Below are 18,111 nucleotides of genomic sequence, written 5' to 3'. Positions count from 1 at the left end.
TGACCAGTTTTGTGTGGTTAATGTGACCAGTTTTGTGTGTTTGAGATGACCAGTTTTGTGTGGTTAATGTGACCAGATTTGAATGGTTGATGTGACCAGATTTGTGTGGGTGATGTAACCAGAGTTGTGTGGTTGATGTGACCAGTATTGTGTGTTTGAGATGACCAGAGTTGTGTGTTTGAGATGACCAGATTTGTGTGGTTGATGTGACCAGTTTTGTGTGGTTGATGTGACCAGTCTTGTGTGTTTGAGATGACCAGATTTGAATGGTTGATGTGACCATATTTGTGTGGTTGATGTGACCAGATTTGAGTGGTTGATGTAACCAGATTTGAATGGTTGATGTGACCATATTTGTGTGTTTGAGATGACCAGATTTGTGTGTTTGATGTGACCAGTTTTGTGTGTTTGAGATGACCAGTTTTGTGTGTTTGAGATGACCAGTTTTGTGTGGTTAATGTGACCAGATTTGAATGGTTGATGTGACCAGATTTGTGTGGTTGATGTGACCAGAGTTGTGTGGTTGATGTGACCAGTCTTGTGTGTTTGAGATGACCAGAGTTGTGTGTTTGAGATGACCAGTTTTGTGTGGTTGATGTGACCAGTTTTGTGTGTTTGAGATGACCAGTTTTGTGTGGTTAATGTGACCAGATTTGAATGGTTGATGTGACCAGATTTGTGTGGTTGATGTGACCAGATTTGTGTGGTTGATGTGACCAGTCTTGTGTGTTTGAGATGACCAGAGTTGTGTGTTTGAGATGACCAGATTTGTGTGGTTGATGTGACCAGTTTTGTGTGGTTGATGTGACCAGTTTTGTGTGTTTGAGATGACCAGTTTTGTGTGTTTGAGATGACCAGTTTTGTGTGGTTAATGTGACCAGATTTGAATGGTTGATGTGACCAGATTTGTGTGGTTGATGTGACCAGAGTTGTGTGGTTGATGTGACCAGTCTTGTGTGTTTGAGATGACCAGAGTTGTGTGTTTGAGATGACCAGTTTTGTGTGGTTGATGTGACCAGTTTTGTGTGTTTGAGATGACCAGTTTTGTGTGGTTAATGTGACCAGATTTGAATGGTTGATGTAACCAGATTTGAATGGTTGATGTGACCAGATTTGTGTGGTTGATGTGACCAGTTTTGTGTGTTTGAGATGACCAGTTTTGTGTGTTTGAGATGACCAGTTTTATGTGGTTGATGTGACCAGTTTTGTGTGGTTGATGTGACCAGTTTTGTGTGTTTGAGATGACCAGTTTTGTGTGTTTGAGATGACAAGTTTTATGTGGTTGATGTGACCAGATTTGTGTGTTTGAGATGACCAGATTTGTGTGGTTGATGTGACCAGATTTGTGTGTTTGAGACGACCAGTTTTATGTGGTTGATGTGACCAGTTTTACGTAGTTGATGTGACCAGTTTTACGTAGTTGATGTGACCATATATAATATATATAAACCTTATTTATTTTACAACAATTGCGAAACAAGTTATGTCAACTTATACTAATCACTCTTGTTGGCCCGGATGTAAGCGCGCGAGGGGTGTGTTTGAGATGACCAGTTTTGTGTGTGGTCGGGTAGGTGACCCCTTACCTTTTCACGTCCGTTCCGGGAATCGAACCCCGGTCGGCTAGGTGAAAGGCGAGTGCGTTTCCACTGCGCCACCCGACCACCCTAGATGTGACCAGATTTGTGTGGTTGATGTGACCAGATTTGTGTGGTTGATGTGACCAGATTTGTGTGGTTGATGTGACCAGTTTTGTGTGGTTGAAGTGACCAGATTTGTGTGTTTGAGATGATCAGTTTTATGTGGTTGATGTGACCAGTTTTGTGTGGTTGATGTGACTAAATTTGTGTGTTTGAGATGACCAGTTTTGTGTGGTTGAAGTGACCAGATTTGTGTGTTTGAGATGATCAGTTTTGTGTGGTTGATGTGACCAGTTTTGTGTGGTTGATGTGACTATATTTGTGTGTTTGAGATGATCAGTTTTATGTGGTTGAAGTGACCAGATTTGTGTGTTTGAGATGACCAGTTTTGTGTGGTTAATGTGACCAGATTTGAATGGTTGATGTGACCAGTCTTGTGTGTTTGAGATGACCAGTTTTGTGTGGTTAATGTGACCAGATTTGAATGGTTGATGTGACCAGATTTGTGTGGGTGATGTAACCAGAGTTGTGTGGTTGATGTGACCAGTATTGTGTGTTTGAGATGACCAGATTTGTGTGGTTGATGTGACCAGATTTGTGTGGTTGATGTGACCATATTTGTGTGGTTGATGTGACCAGATTTGAGTGGTTGATGTAACCAGATTTGAATGGTTGATGTGACCAGATTTGTGTGGCTGATGTGACCATATTTGTGTGTTTGAGATGACCAGTTTTATGTGGTTGATGTGACCAGTTTTGTGTGGTTAATGTGACCAGATTTGAATGGTTGATGTGACCAGATTTGTGTGGCTGATGTGACCAGATTTGTGTGTTTGAGATGACAGCACAAGATAATTGAATATTTCCTAATGGCATAATGATGGCGATTATCATGCTTCCCCAACGTGTTGATATAACAGAGGTTATTCTTTAATAACGCCGCTAGGGATAGAATGAGATACCTCTGGTTTACTGTTCTTACGTTCAACCGATCGAAAGAGAACAGATCTGTAATCGAGCGGTTTGCTGTGGCTAGTATTTACTCGGGTCACATAAACACCTAGGCTTGGGGAGAAAAGTTACGGTAAAGAAATGGAAAATTCACCCTTGAGAAATGGAAATCATGACGTCTATCACGCTGGAAAAGTCAGTCCTGTCATTGTTTTGTAATTTTGGTATATTCGATGGATAATCAATGAATTTACAGATAACACATAGGCGTTCATTTTCGTTATTTCTGCATTAATCTTTTGGTTTATCTATGTCTTTTCAAAGTACATTTTGTAATACTGCCAAGTTTGTGTTGTGACAGGGGACGAGTACCTGTGATCACAGATCACGATCGTAGGGTGTGAACTATCAGTAAGGAATGCGGTGTTACAGAGCATGAAGTATTCGCCAAGTATGTAGTTTAATTGTATTTTCGTGCGTGTATATGAACACCAGTACAAGAAAGCTTAGCTTTTGTCGTGATTGCAGGGTCACTTTGTTATTTTAACGAGATTCGGCAGTGCGCAACAGTGCGCAACAGTGCGCAACAGTGTAGATTACTGATTTTTTATGGTCATTTGATATGTTTGGTATGCTTTTTCTTCTATCAATCTTTAGTATATATTTATTTCAGTATCAACTGATCTTTTTCCTTTTAACCGATTAAGAACTTATACTATATATATATATATGTCCATGTATAAGTCATTAAGGAATTCAAGGTGGAGAGAACATTACTTACTACATTATTTAAATAACATGATTGGTTTCACTGTCAATATACCGAGCTTGTAATGTATCCTCTTATCAGAAATGAAACCTGTATACAATATGTGATTATTGTATACAGTATGTAGATGTTCTCGATTACTAGGAAAAGTCATGATTTCAGGGGCGCGTTGCGTATACTGCCATCATAACATATAAAACAAACGTGTAGCTGTAGGCCAGGGTGGATCATCGTAAATTGTTCAGTCAGTTGTATAAGAGAAATCTAGGTATCAGATTACACTCATGGCCATCAACCGTGACACCGCACCTTTAAACCAGGATTTCTTTAGGGAACACCCGTCTAGACATAAAAAAAGTAGATTTAGCAGCAAGTGAGAAAGAGTTTCGCTATTTTTTTTTCTTTAATCAAACATTTTTTTTGTGCAATGAAAATAAGGCGTTGGGCTTCATTTTAAATATTTTAATTATAATCTAGTGATACAAAAGACACACAATTTTCAAAAGCACATTTACATACGAACATAACCTGAAACTTACAAACTGACGTTGGGAGAGTGCTTAGACCTATTAGCACGTGTTAAATGGTCTTTGTTTTAAATTTCAGAAATAGGGATGTGTGTTTTTGATAAAAAAAAAAAAAAAAAAACACAGATTGCTCTACAACTTATCAGCAAAGTATTATTATTATAATTACGAAATGTAAACAAATGTTTAATATACTATTTTGAGTGTTCTTCAGTTATTCAAATTAGTGTAAGTAATTCATTGAAAATAAGGGTGTGTTGCTTTCTAAATCGCTCCAAAATCAGATGCATATCATAATGAAATGACATCCTGTATAAGGCTCCTTGCTGTGGACTAGAAAAGCGCTCACTCTTTCATTGGCTCATATCATTTCGCTTGAGATATCGTGTTTACACCACGGTTGCGCTTAACTGAATCAAGTGACCGCTTTTCTCCAAATAGCAGAGAATGTAAGAGATGCACACTAACTATATGTCCATAGAATGCATTAGATATTGAAAACTTATGGTGATGAAATTCGCCATTTAAGCTTTCCTGGTGAAACCGACTTATTTTGATCCCATACGATCTCTGTGAAGTTAACAAATGCACAGAACAAATCCTTTATATACAACAATCGAGCCTTGAAACTATTTAAATTCCACACCCATTGTTATACAGTCCCATGTCATCGTGCAAAGCGGTGCTATGTCGATTTAAGCTACTTGTAATTGCGTTCCGCTAACATTTACGTACAAGTATTGAGAAGGGTGGATAATTTGTCCTAGATGACACGTCAGATGTAAAAAATTACACAACGACCCTAGTCAAATCTTTTTGACTATATCTTCAGAATATAGTCGTCATTAATTTTGTTAAATAGACATAAAACTTTTGTTTCGTGTATTTTTCTCCTGCCTGATCGTCTAATACACTTGGATGGTCTTGTCGGAGCATCTGATAACTTATGACTAACAATATTGGTGTGTGTTTCACAGACCCGAGACAATGGCTTTAAGTTCGATGCTGTTAAAATATGAAATATGAATGTTCTTGAAATTGTATACATCGTTTTGCGATATGTATTTTTACCGAAATCCTTAAAAATAGGAATTACTTTTATTTTTGCCCGTTCTTTAGACAGAAACAAGTAAAGTGCATCTTTTTAACACAATTTACAAATTATATATTCTAGAGACAAATAATGAATCATATCGCGTCATAAGGTGTTTCGTCGTACAAGGACTCGACAGCTAAACAAGCGGAAATCCTCCGCTTTATTTTATTACGGGTAAGAAACAAATTTTCCAGCCTTCCAATCCCATCTATTTTATTCAAGCACGATTTTCATGAAATATATTGTAGTGATAAAGATTTAATTATTGTGATATTACAAATGTATTTAAAGGAACATCCCCCTTAGAATGTACTTCTACACTTTGTTTTAAATCACTTCATTTAAGTCCTGATTTGCTCCAATGGCCGTCTATTACATTGCCTTCTGTATAACTTAATCTTTAATAACATGATATCATTTTCGTTCACTTTTTAAAAAAATTCTTTTTTCCTGTTCTTTCTTTTTACATGAAACTTTGATTTCATCTGATTACTTTTACAAAAAAAAAACCAAAAACAAAACAAAACAAACAAACAAATAAACAAAAAATTAAAAAAAAAGAAACATTAAAAAAAACCTAAAAAACCAAAAAAAAAAAAAAAAAAACCAGTAATACTTCTTGATCATCAACCTATGGTGTTAACTAGATGCTTACTCTTCGGGTTTTATTCGTCTTATACGTTTTAGGAGTTAAATTTTACTTTTTGATATTTCGCCCAAATTTCATTGAATTTTAATTTGGATTCAGATTCTGTCAACATGTCTTTTCTTTTTCCTTCTGTAACACTACACTGCCATCAAGAATATCGTATAACAGTATTACGTAACAAGGAGAATGTTTCTACATGTATTTGATAAACGTTTATGCACTTTATAACATATGGAATGCTGGCCATTTAATCGCACAACTCTCATTCATCAGTAAATATGTTAAAATGCATACAACCTTAGTAAACTGTGATTTAATTATTCTAAACTGACGTATGTTGTTGCGTCAAGCTGACAGGTGACATACTACCGCGATAGAAACATGTGTAACAAATTATATCAAGTTATCCCGAACAGATACGATGTATGATGCAGTTTAACCAGTTGTTACTTTTGTATCATTTTTGCTATTTTAATCGTAGAAACGAGGTTTGTCGTAACCTCATTCGAGAAGTGACATGGTCAAGCATATAAATTGGTATTTGATGTTCTCTGAAAATGATTGAACACAGGAAATTGTAATTTTAAGTTTTAAATTTTGGCGTAAGTACAAATCTCCAACCAGCTTGAAGCATTTGAGTTTTTCCCAGTCGCCTCCTCTATTTCAACAATTTAGTCTCATAAGATCATTGACGCGTGTTATATGAAAGGGGCGTAACAGCTTTATGTTACAGATTTATTTGGCTCTACTATATCTAATTTTGAATTTATAATAGACGTTGCTTTACGTGAGTGTCTTTCGTTATTCTTTGTCACCATGACTTTCAATTTCAAATTTGGCAGAATTGCTATGTTTCCATATCCACAATTTCTTTGGTAATCATCAGAATAAAACTTAATGGTTTTATCGTTGTTTCTTTTCTACCAAACCTAGCACCAAGCATGATGTCTTTTTCTTACATATAAAAGTTAAGTGCAAGATTAAAAATACAACATTTATATTACATTATCAAATATTATCATTATTCCATTCAGATTGCAAGCTAAAGTGCAGTTTTATTCGTGTTGCACTGTTTATTTTGAAATTTGTTTTGTGTTGATAAGTCTCTAGATAGTTGTATAATTGCTTTGTTTGCTTTTCTTTTATTGGTAATAAACTGAGATGGTGTTGATACAGAAATATACTTGAAATAAAGGAATTACAAACATGTACAGATTACAATAATTTTTCATTTCCTATCCGATTTCCTGATCCAATTTTGAGTGTTCATACTTACATTAATTACGTCTGGTAAAAGATAGTATGGTAGTAGTATTTCTCTATCATCTATCTGCAACAGTGCCAAACTGCTGCAGAAAAGTAAGAAAAAACTGCAAACATATGATTTTCGAAGTCTTTGTCACATACAAATTATAAGATACACGGAGACAAATCATCAAAGCAGGGTATTCTTTTCACCTACAAATCGGTTGCTCACATCCACGGTGAATTTGGAAATTATTATAAAAAGAATGGAAAAGAAGCTTAATCTTAAACCCTGTAAGAGGGCGCATTGTTCATTTTGTTTTTGTTTTCATTTGTTAATTTTCGTTCATAAACCGTACGATAGAGTGGAAAAAACGCCAGTTTGAACAGCAAGAGAAAATATTGAAATATAATCATGGAGCTGATGAAATAGTTCTCTCTTCCTCGTAGTTCAATTAACTATGGTGTTTAATCAGTAGGAACAATAATGGAAATATACCAATGAAGGGTAGAGCATATGAGTTCCACGAGTTTGAGCAGTAGGCGTATAAGTGGAATATACTTGTGGAGGGTATGCAGGAAGCTTATTGTCCTAGTAGACGATATATTAGGACGTAAATTATAACTGATTGACAGGAGGAAAACAAATCTGGCAATATAATACAACACAATTATTGGCCATATAATTTTTTTTCGCAAAAAATTGATAATGTTATAATCTGTTGAGCAATGATAACTGTATTAGTCGACGATATCTTTTTATTACACATTTGCTGATGAAAGATAAGAGTTTATCAATTTCATAAAAAAAACTAATGTCATCTCTGCTCACTAGTATTGAACTTGAAACAATTAAATATCCTCTATAAATTAGTAACACTCCCCACGATTTAATAATAATGACGGCCATTGACTAAGAGAAACGTGGCAAAAAAAATCACAACACACACAATTGAAAAATTCGTTTTAATACAGGCAAACAGTTAGATACAGTAGAAATAAATACTGGATTAAATTCCGTCATACATCTGTTTCGTTTTTTAGGACTCATCAGTGATGCTTAGGGGCTAAATTTTGAAGCCTAGGAGGCAAGTTTAATTCCAAATTGATCGAAATAAATAATCAATGAATTTCGTAGTTCATAATTATGATAATTTCTGAAAAACGTCTAGTACATTCATGCGTATTTCCGAACTGTGCCAATGTTCGAATTAATTAACACTTTTCTTTCCCTTGAAGTGCTGGGCGATTTTTCTATTGTTTTGGTATGCATATAATTCAATGATACCAATAAACATACAATAACACCTTTATATTGTAGAGCAAGTGTTGGGAGAAACGAGCAAAATAGTCCATTTTAAGGTACGCAATACGCGCAGCGCTTTTTGCTTGGATTCCTCTCGCGTTGTCCCGTATTGAAGTTGTGCAATTGTCTTCGCTACCCGCTTCCAGCTAAGCAGTCAACCGTGATGCTGTCAGGACTAGTCACAATTTCCCTCGACACCGGACGGTATGTTTGTCATCGACACCAATTTAAATACTATAGTCTCGTAAGCAGTCACCCGTACACCTTGCCACAGAGTGTGGTGGATGGCAGGAGTCTTCCTGGTTGGAATCACAGCTGCGGACATATATAGACCATTTCATTGATGACGGACACAATGGCATGGTTTGCAATTCTGGTGGTATATCAGGTAAGTTAATGACATATTCTAATTTAGAGTTAATCAATTAACCATATTTAGTTGCACCAATATACATGAAGTTCCCACATGGGTGTGGCCAGTGTCACGTGTTTTGATTAAATTTATTAGTAAAACCTGCAAAAGTGTTATCTGAATAGTGTTTTTTATGATTACTTTTTTTCTTGTTTGATATTTATGGGAAAAGATATAATAAATTCATATATCTGTTATACTTCGCTTATGTAACATTTTGGTTTCTACTTATATGGGTATGTCTTGGACTCCCAAAACATCTATGTAATTCAAAGTATGGATATAACCTTTAGAAAATCGTAAAAAAACATGGTTTACACATTTTCCTTGTGACAATGGCCTAAACATCACCCAGTGTTTATACTTTTTCACTTTAAGTCGATACGAATCGATCTGGTAACAGGCTTGATACTCATGTGTACAGCAATACCTGTAATTGACATCGGTGTTGTGAGGATGAACTGTGTCGTTTCAACCTTGTAGCGAGCTCTATCAACATCGTCTTGGAATTCATGATAGTCATGGATGCTGAATGGAAAAAAGCCCCACTGAAACTGTTTTAAAACGACCTTATTTTCTTATTAGCAAGCGTGACATAGTTAATGGAAGCATGTTCAATCAACCGAAACCTAACGTTTACACAAGCGCTTTTATGTAGATGTGTCGCTATTATTCTCTGTGTTGACAGTATAGGTTGAACATTAAGGTGTAAACTGTAGATAATACTTATCGTGGCTAGGACGGAAAACGCCCATAGAATGATTCACTTTTCAATTTCGTGATACTGGTTGTGACTTATTATATGTAATTAACTTTTCTCTTTAGAAACATTGCACTGAAGCTTAAATAAAATAAAGTCTCGACTTGAAAAAAACAACTCACTTTCATCAAGAGCAGTATTAGAAAGCTATTACATTCGGAAAGGAAAATAATGGTTACGGGTGAAAGATACAAAATTACTTTAGTTTCAGTTCACAGACTTCAGCTTATTTTAAAAATTAACCATGAAGTACAATGTATACACATAATATAATGCGTGCTATATATTCTGATGATGTTTAGAAGAGCGTTTTGTTTACTTAACTTGCTTTAATTTGAATTGCTAATTTTACAAGAGTACGTTGTTTAAGTATTTCAACCTTTAATCAAAATGTGCTGAATTAGACAGCATAGCTATATTTAAACAACACCTATTTTTCTTAAGTAACATTTTAATATATGTAGATGTCGAATTAATGCTTATGATTCCAAACTTCTCTTACAAGGGTCATCCAATGGTATATAATATAGTCTTATTCTGTCCATTCTTTCTAGTCATATCTAAGTAATGAGGGAAAGTTAAAAGACCTTTGTACAGTTCCGGATCCTGGTGGACTTCTTTTAAATGATATCATCGGATTAGATATTTTCATGTTCTTTAAAACCTGACCAATATTGGAAAAATACTACATAATATTTTGTTTAGCATATTTCTCTCCGTGTATTTCAATGTTGTTGTGTTTTGTATCCGTCAATCCATTTCCATTCGCAAGGACTTATCTTAATATTATTTGTGCAAGTAATTATGATCATATACTTCACCATTTGCACAAGACTTCATAATGTGTGGTATAACATAAGAATGGCTACTCGTTTAAACTGTTGTACATGTATATAAATACTGTTCAAATGTAATGTTATGTAATCCGAGCCATTTCTTGACCGAGATTAGTCAGTAATGTTGTATATTACCCGGAAGACTTTTATATTGACAGAGACTAAATATAGTCGGTAGAGCTTCGGATTATCACGTTGAAGCTATCGATCGACTCGCTTACTATAGAAGTGCTAAAATGTTTATGAATAGAGATCTTAATAAAAAAAAAACTAAATCACAACACTAAAAGCAAAAACCTTCTTCCTTGTTTGGCTTCTCCAGTGTGGAATTGCACTTGTATATAACAAGTGCAATTCCACTTGTGTTGTATAACACATTACAAAATGGTCTACAAATGGACAAGTATACGATCATAATACCATACTTAATCTATAAACGCACTAACGAAAAAGCAACACATACTATTTCCACAGAAAATGAATCGTATACTTGTCCAATTCTCGTTTGAGCATGAAAAGTGTTATATAAAATAATTTGTAATATAAGAAGAATATTTCTCGCATTCAAGAAAATACAATACACGTTGTTAAAGATGGTTTTACAACAAATAGCGTGTTATTGTTGGCTTATAGATAATAGGAAAATATAAATCAGATCAGCTTAGTGAAACATAGAAATAAACTACTCACTATATTGAATACATGCCCTTACCAAACAAACTGTAATCTTAATGCGATAGGGCACTAACTATTTTACGACGGAAATAAAAGAGTACAAAACTACGACAATCTAAACATACACATCGGAAAAGATATAAAAAGTAAACGCCCCTGTTGAGGACAAAGTTCAGCGCACAATGGGTGTAGTCTCCGTCACCAGGTAATGCTGGGAAATGTGTTAATAAACAGTCTCCTAACAGTAGAAGCTTCTTTATGCTGAAATATGGGAAAGTACGTCTGTTTCAGGTCCTCCTATCTATCACCTGCTATTTTCCCTGGATTTTCAGAGGAGGGACGTCTGATTGATCTTTCGATCACAATGTCTGATACGCTCTGATGAGCATTGCGACAAGAGACGGACATCATTTCGTTGTCCAGAACTAGTTTTTTTCGGAGTATAACAACGTTCGTATATATAATGTCCGAGAACGCCCGAGTTTTATGGAGGGTCTTACGATTGTCCTTTATACCGTGTTCTAGACCGCCTAAGTTTTGTTAGGGATATCATACGACGTTTCTCTATAACGTGTTCTAAAACGCTTAGGTTTTCTGTTCCGGAATATCTAATCTAGAATTTGTTTGGGTTCCACAATGTTTCTCTGCTATGACATTTCTTTACCCTGCTGTTATTATTTTCCTCGATACCTCACAAGTTTCAACAATAAATGTCCTTTGCATCTATGCCAAGTTAAAGAAGAACGAAGCAGATGAACGCTGAAGTTTAATTATCTGGTTCTACTTATCGTTGTACATCATCTATATATCGTTATCCTTATTCAACAGTTCTTGTTGAAATGTTTTATAATCGTTTCAGTGTTTCTGTAGTTAACAGGGTTGTCTGTAGCTGTCTGTACAGATGTTACCGTTTATTTTATGACCGTGAAAGACTTCAAATGTTGCCTAGTAAGATTATATCTATACCTTGTCTCTATTATCTGAATTCTGCCCGAATCCTAGTTCAGGTTCAATACACCGGCAGGGATCAGTATCATTCTGTGCTGATTCTGGTGGGCGATGCTACTTGGATGAGCATTCTCACTGACTTGTCGATTAAGTATCATTTGTAGTTTAAACGGTGTCGCATAATGTTTGTTTAATCGAGTGAAAGTCTCTAACGTCATTTCCTAAAATACCACTAAAGAGAAAAATACGTCTTAAATTCCCAAATGACAAGTTTGATATTGACAAGTATTGTAAGCCCATTTAAGTAGGGAACGCACGCATCTATATACTTGTGATGACAATGAGACCATTACATAACTGCTAACAAGGAGGATTAGTATTGGAATATAGATTATCAGCATTTTTAAGATATAATGTATATTGACTGTGAAACCAGATTAAATTATCCTCCTGTAATACGTAGCTATTGCTTTTCATTTATATATCACCACAAAAGGACTATATTGCATTCCGTACATGATAAATGAGACATCTTGACATGCACAGCAGTTTAGAAAGCTAGACTAAAAAATTAATTGACTCTGCATACTCAGGTGAAGATAAAAGTATGTTCTCCCTTATGTTGTTCACTTGCTGTTAGCAAGACAAGGATACCCGCAAGATGTTACTGGCTGTTAACAAACACAAAATGAACTCGATTTATAGATATGAACTCGGTTTTGTTGTTTATTGTTTAATTGAAAAAATTAATGAAGAAAATGAATGTCAGTACAGATTCTAGATATCTTATACAAATGAGACTACTGCGAGGTGGAGAGCAATAAATAGCAGCCGTACTTTGTAACTACAACTAAATGGCGAAGCACCACGCCCAGTCTCCTGGTAGACTATAAACAGGAGGGTAAAGATCATGATACTCACCAGAGATATGGAAACCCCGATAGAACTGATAGCTTATTTGTCCAATTTGCATTCATAAATGGTATAACGTCAAATGTGAAAATTCTGAACTGAAAACAAACATTTAAGTCAGCTAATTTAGCTTGAAAAAAATGCTAAATTATGGGCTAAGTGTATCTTGGTACTTAAAGGTTTAAATGAATAACATTAAACCCTTCGTATATACCTGTAGAGAAAGGCGGCATGGTTGAATGAGAAACAAAAACGAGTGTATTTGTATTTCAGTTTTTAAATTTATTTCTTTAATTTCGATATTGATTAATTTTGGGTTTTATATCAGGTTATAGATGTACGTTACCCATGTCTGATCTTTCCTATATTAGCTTTTATATTAAATTAATCAGAAAAAAAACAGTTTTCTTAAACAATTATTCTTTTAATTAAGCTATCTTTACTTGTAGGTGCTGGTTGCCACGTCTTTCGTTGAAGCAGACTTAAATCTGGAATGTCCAACAGGTGTGTATTTGTTCTTTTTATTAATGCCAATCACTCAACCAAGAAAAAATATAACATATAAAGAAAAAAAAAGAAAATACCGAAATGTTAACATAATCACAACAAAAAGGGGGGTTGGGGATTAAGAAGACCATGTGTTCCGGAAGAGTAAGCGTCTTCTGCTACATCGACGACACCCGCCTTGGTCAATCCAGTAATGGGAACAAGGTACACAACAACGGAAATAAGATGCAACCTAATGATCATCAAACACGTCTTCTTTCATATCTTATAAAGAAATTAGTTATTTTTCTAATGAGATCACTATGACAATCGTAAAACTTCCTCATTATTTCTATCAATCTCCCAGAAAGGTTGTAATATTCCTTATCAAAACAATAGTATAAACAACAAAAGGTTAGATTAAATGTCATCTATGGCGAGTTTTTAAAGAAAATTGCGACCCGATATACCGAACAAATATATATGTGAGTCACCATGCAAAGTAGAATAGAATGTGATTTTCTGGTCTTTATGGAATCCAATATGTCGGTAGTCAGCTTGTCCTTTATCATTACCTACTCAGGCGATGAACAAGACTAACCAGCTGCAGAAGGTCTTAATTATATCAGGGGTATATATATTATTTGAAAATCCGCACAAATAGCAGTTTTAGAATACGAAATTTCCATATCTTTATAACATCTCTTGTTTGCAAACGTTACAAATTGGTATACTATAGTTGTAGCATAAATTTATATACATTTATTTCTGTTGAAATTTCAGGTTATGAAATCAAGGATTCCTATTGTTATAAGAAGGTGTTTGCCACTTTTCCGTGGGAAAAAGCAGAAGATGCATGCGAAAGGTATGTATCAGTAAATACACTTCTAGGTGTGTGTCTAACCAATATATTTCGCATATCTCATTATATATTATATGAGAAGTAAATAAATGTAGAAACAATGTACGGTCTTGGAAATTATTGTAGGAAAATTTTGCTAGAAAGGTAACCATCTTAGGCATCGACTTGATTCTGTAAGAAATAACTCGTTTATGAAGCTTATCTTAATAGAAATAGTCTGCTCTGGAAATGTGTTTTCATTCTTTGTCCGGTCAAGAAAACAACAAAGTACTACAAATCAAAGTAGTCGAGATATCAGCTGATACATTGTCATTTTATTAAACGGTGTATTGAAACTAAAGACAAGATATATTGGATTCTCGCCAATCCGGTCACTTCCGTTCCCGACAAATATCGTTCGGATTACAAGTGTTTCGGATTGGCATGATCAGTCAGCCGGCCAATGTATTATTGTTTTGTTTGTTGTGTGGTCACCTGATTTTGAAAACTATTTCAGTTGAAGAACTTGTTGAACGGACAAATAGTTTAACGAAGCTAAGTTCTTAAAGGTGTTCTTTTAATACTGTCTTGTAAATAATTCGTGAAATTTATTAACCTTGTCGTGATTTCGAACGACCCATATCACATATGTGTAATACTAACAAATCATGCATAGGCATGAGGATAAAGAAAATGTATGCATCGTGTGAGGATTCATCAAATTATAGCTAATACTTCGAAGAGTTTTACTACTATTCCTTGTACTATTGACAACAAGGAAATAGGAATGTCTAAAAACTATGTTTAAGAGATCCCTGGTAATGGTGATTTAAGAGATTCCTTGTTGTGGTGATTTAAGAGATGCCTGGTCATGGCGACTTGAGAGATTCCCGGTTATGGTGATTTAAGAGATTCCTGGAAATAGTGACTTAAGAGAAACCTAGTGATGATGATGTAAGAGATTCCCGGTAATGATGATTTAAGAGATGCCTGGTAATGATGATTTAAGAGATTCCCGGTAATGATGATTTAAGAGATGCCTGGTAATGGGGATTTAAGAGATTCCCGGTAATGATGATTTAAGAGATGCCTGGTAATGATGATTTAAGAGATTCCCGGTAATGGTGATTTAAGAGATGCCTGGTAATGGGGATTTAAGAGATTCCCGGTAATGATGATTTAAGAGATGCCTGGTAATGGGGATTTAAGAGATTCCCGGTAATGATGATTTAAGAGATGCCTGGTAATGGGGATTTAAGAGATTCCTGGTAATAGTGACTTAAGAGAAACCTAGTGATGATGATTTAAGAGATTCCCGGTAATGATGATTTAAGAGATGCCTGGTAATTGTGATTTAAGAGATCCCTGGTAATGATGATTGAAGAGATTTCTGATTTTGGATTTAAAAAATACTTGGTAATAGTAAGCAGTATGGCGTTTTATCATGACGTAGCACCTGTTTCAGTTCAGCTCCATTATCGACCTAAAAATACATGATTCGGAGTCACCGTGTCTAAATACAGAACATATATAATATTTAAGTTACATCTGATCATACTGGATTAGCTTCAGTTGCCTAAAAGTTGATATATGTGTGCGCTGTGTGTAAAAATTGCATTTGAAGCCTGGGAAACACAAATATTTTGACGAGCAGTAAAAAATAACACACGACACACATCAAAGATATTTTTTTTCTGATAACGGGTATTTCAAAATAGCTCAGTGAGATTACTTATCCCAATTCGCCGAAGTGGAAAATTTGTTTTCCCATTTTATTGTTGGTCACATTTAGGTCGAGTCGGGCCGTTACACGCCATACCCCTTTTTGTAATTAGTTTTTAGGCATTCTTAACTGTTACAACTGTTATAGGTATATTATATTTTGATCATCTTATCAGCATGTCTTGTTGTCGACATTTATTTACAGTTTTGAAGGTAACATCAGGGTGTCCTATTAATCGTATATCGATGAGGCATCCATTATAATCCTAACATAGGGACAGGTGTGTGTATGTGTGTGTATAAATGATTTTAATAAAAAAAAAAAAAAAAAAATGAGACTAATTGCGTGCAGATCGAATGCTTGATATTGATATCTCTATGTGTTGTATTATATTTGATACTAAATTGCCAAAGTTCTACATATAAGTACTTGATTGTTTGTGTATGTGTTTATGATTAACCATGTGGAATATTAGCACACTTACACTAAACATGTTAATCTCTGAAAAAAAGTTATTATTAAAAGTAAAAAGGAAACTAGTATTTATAAGAGCGTAGCTCAGTATAGACTTGTGTGGGAATTCAAAGAGACTCGATTGGTAGCCTGCCGTAATTTTACTACTCTCCGCAACTAAGGCAGGTAAGCCGGTCTATTAAAGAGACTTAACATAATTACCTCCCTTACCACATGTGTACTCATTGGGAAATGATCTCGAAACGAGTGGAGAAACGTACGCTTACATAAAAAGACCCGTAAAATAAGTGAAATTTAGAGAAATCAGTGACATAATTACCTCCCTTGCCACATGTGTACTCATTAGGGAAATGATCTCGAAACAAGTGGAGAAACGTACACTTACATAAAAAACGTTAAATAAGTGAAATTTAGAGAAATCAGTCAGATGTGAAAATACAAAAATGTCTCATAAAAACAGAACAAATTCCTTCACTTTACACGAAATTTGTTCGGTTGAATTTCATAAAACTCTTTATCCACTATATCGAAACATTTCTCATTTGAAAAACCATAATTTGATTTTAAACTATATAGATGTCGAGATGCCACGTCTGCCTAAAGAAAAGAATGAAAGGACTATCGGCATGTTCGAAGTCGGCGCAACGAAACGCGAAGTTGAAAGATGGTTTGGGTGTAGCCAAAAAATGGAATGCAATTTATGGCAACGTTTTAATGCAACGGTTTCAATATGAACTTTTATGGAAAAGAAGCGGCCGATCACGAGCTGCCACCCTCATAAAGACCGTCCAACCCTGCTGCAGCATCTTCGGGATCGGTTTCTTCCTGCAACCACAACAGCAAGGACTTTGCTTGGGCGACGGGTAAGAAGCCAGGCCATCTGTAACAGGTTGAAACATCACCGAAGGTGTGCGAGGTGGTATTATACAGGCCCCGTACTCGGGCGACACCACCGCCTTGATTGAACTTCGCGACACTGACGATATCTCTTACAGCTGTGAAACAATGTTTGGTTCACTAATGAGTCGATAGTTCGTTTGATGGACAATTATAGGAGGCAGCGAGGATGGCAACGTCGGAAGGAACGCAGACTGCTGTTTAACCCCACGTGACAGATTTGATGGCGGTAGTGTGATGATCTTGGACGGCATATCCGGTGGAAATCTAACAAGATGAGTCATTGTCAATTGCAATTTAAACGAAATTCGGTATTTTAACGAAAGTTTAGCACCCGTCACCGTTCCGGTTTTACAGCGTCAAGGAGACGGTCCATTTTGCAGCATAATGCATTGCCCTACTCCAGTCACGTGACTAGGACATTCCTGAGCAGAACGATGCCAAAGTTTTGGATTGGTCTGCAAAAGCCCGCGATCTGAACCAAAAAGATCACATATCAGTAGGGCATCGGCCAAATCCACCCTCCAAAATTACAGAAGACTGGAACACCATCCCAGATAACATGTTTGACGATATATACAGGCTCTATGCACCAGCGTTGTAATGCTGTGGTCCTAGCCAATGGTGGTCACTCGAGTTACTTACACCGTTCTTAGAGATATGACAATCACATGCTTGTACATCACAGAGAATCAACGAACCATAACAGATTTTGGTCAATATTTAAACGTTCATGAGCAGACATTCTACTGAATCATTTGATTTATCGTCTACTATATGTCACTGAAACTTGACAGCTGCCACCAATACGAACCTCGACAATCTGTCTTTTATTTAAGTATATAAATATAGCTTGACTTTCTGAAATTTAAGTAACATAGTTTACATTTACTTGGTCAGTGTACTAAAAGAAAAGCTGTATTTTGGCGAAAAAGCCACTTTTGTCTTTCTGTCCTTGAACTTG

General features: G+C 35.5%; 1 protein-coding gene across 1 annotated transcript in view; it reads left to right on the top strand.

The window, feature by feature from the left end:
• Positions 1 to 8,526: 8,526 nt before the first annotated feature.
• Positions 8,527 to 18,111, top strand: part of LOC132556308 (cubilin-like) — a 29,741-nt gene continuing 20,156 nt past the window's right edge. The window contains exons 1-3 of the mRNA XM_060220690.1: positions 8,527 to 8,571; positions 13,176 to 13,230; positions 13,996 to 14,077. Of these exons, the coding sequence (XP_060076673.1) occupies positions 8,527 to 8,571; positions 13,176 to 13,230; positions 13,996 to 14,077 (182 nt within the window). The remainder of the gene's footprint in view (positions 8,572 to 13,175; positions 13,231 to 13,995; positions 14,078 to 18,111) is intronic.

The sequence above is a fragment of the Ylistrum balloti genome, unplaced genomic scaffold (assembly GCF_031769215.1).
Source record: "Ylistrum balloti isolate Yb309-2 unplaced genomic scaffold, AGI_CSIRO_Ybal_v1 Utg370558, whole genome shotgun sequence".
NCBI classification, from domain to species: Eukaryota; Metazoa; Mollusca; class Bivalvia; order Pectinida; family Pectinidae; genus Ylistrum; species Ylistrum balloti.
Note: the sequence above shows the minus strand (reverse complement) of the source record. Positions and strands in the feature narration are given on the sequence as shown.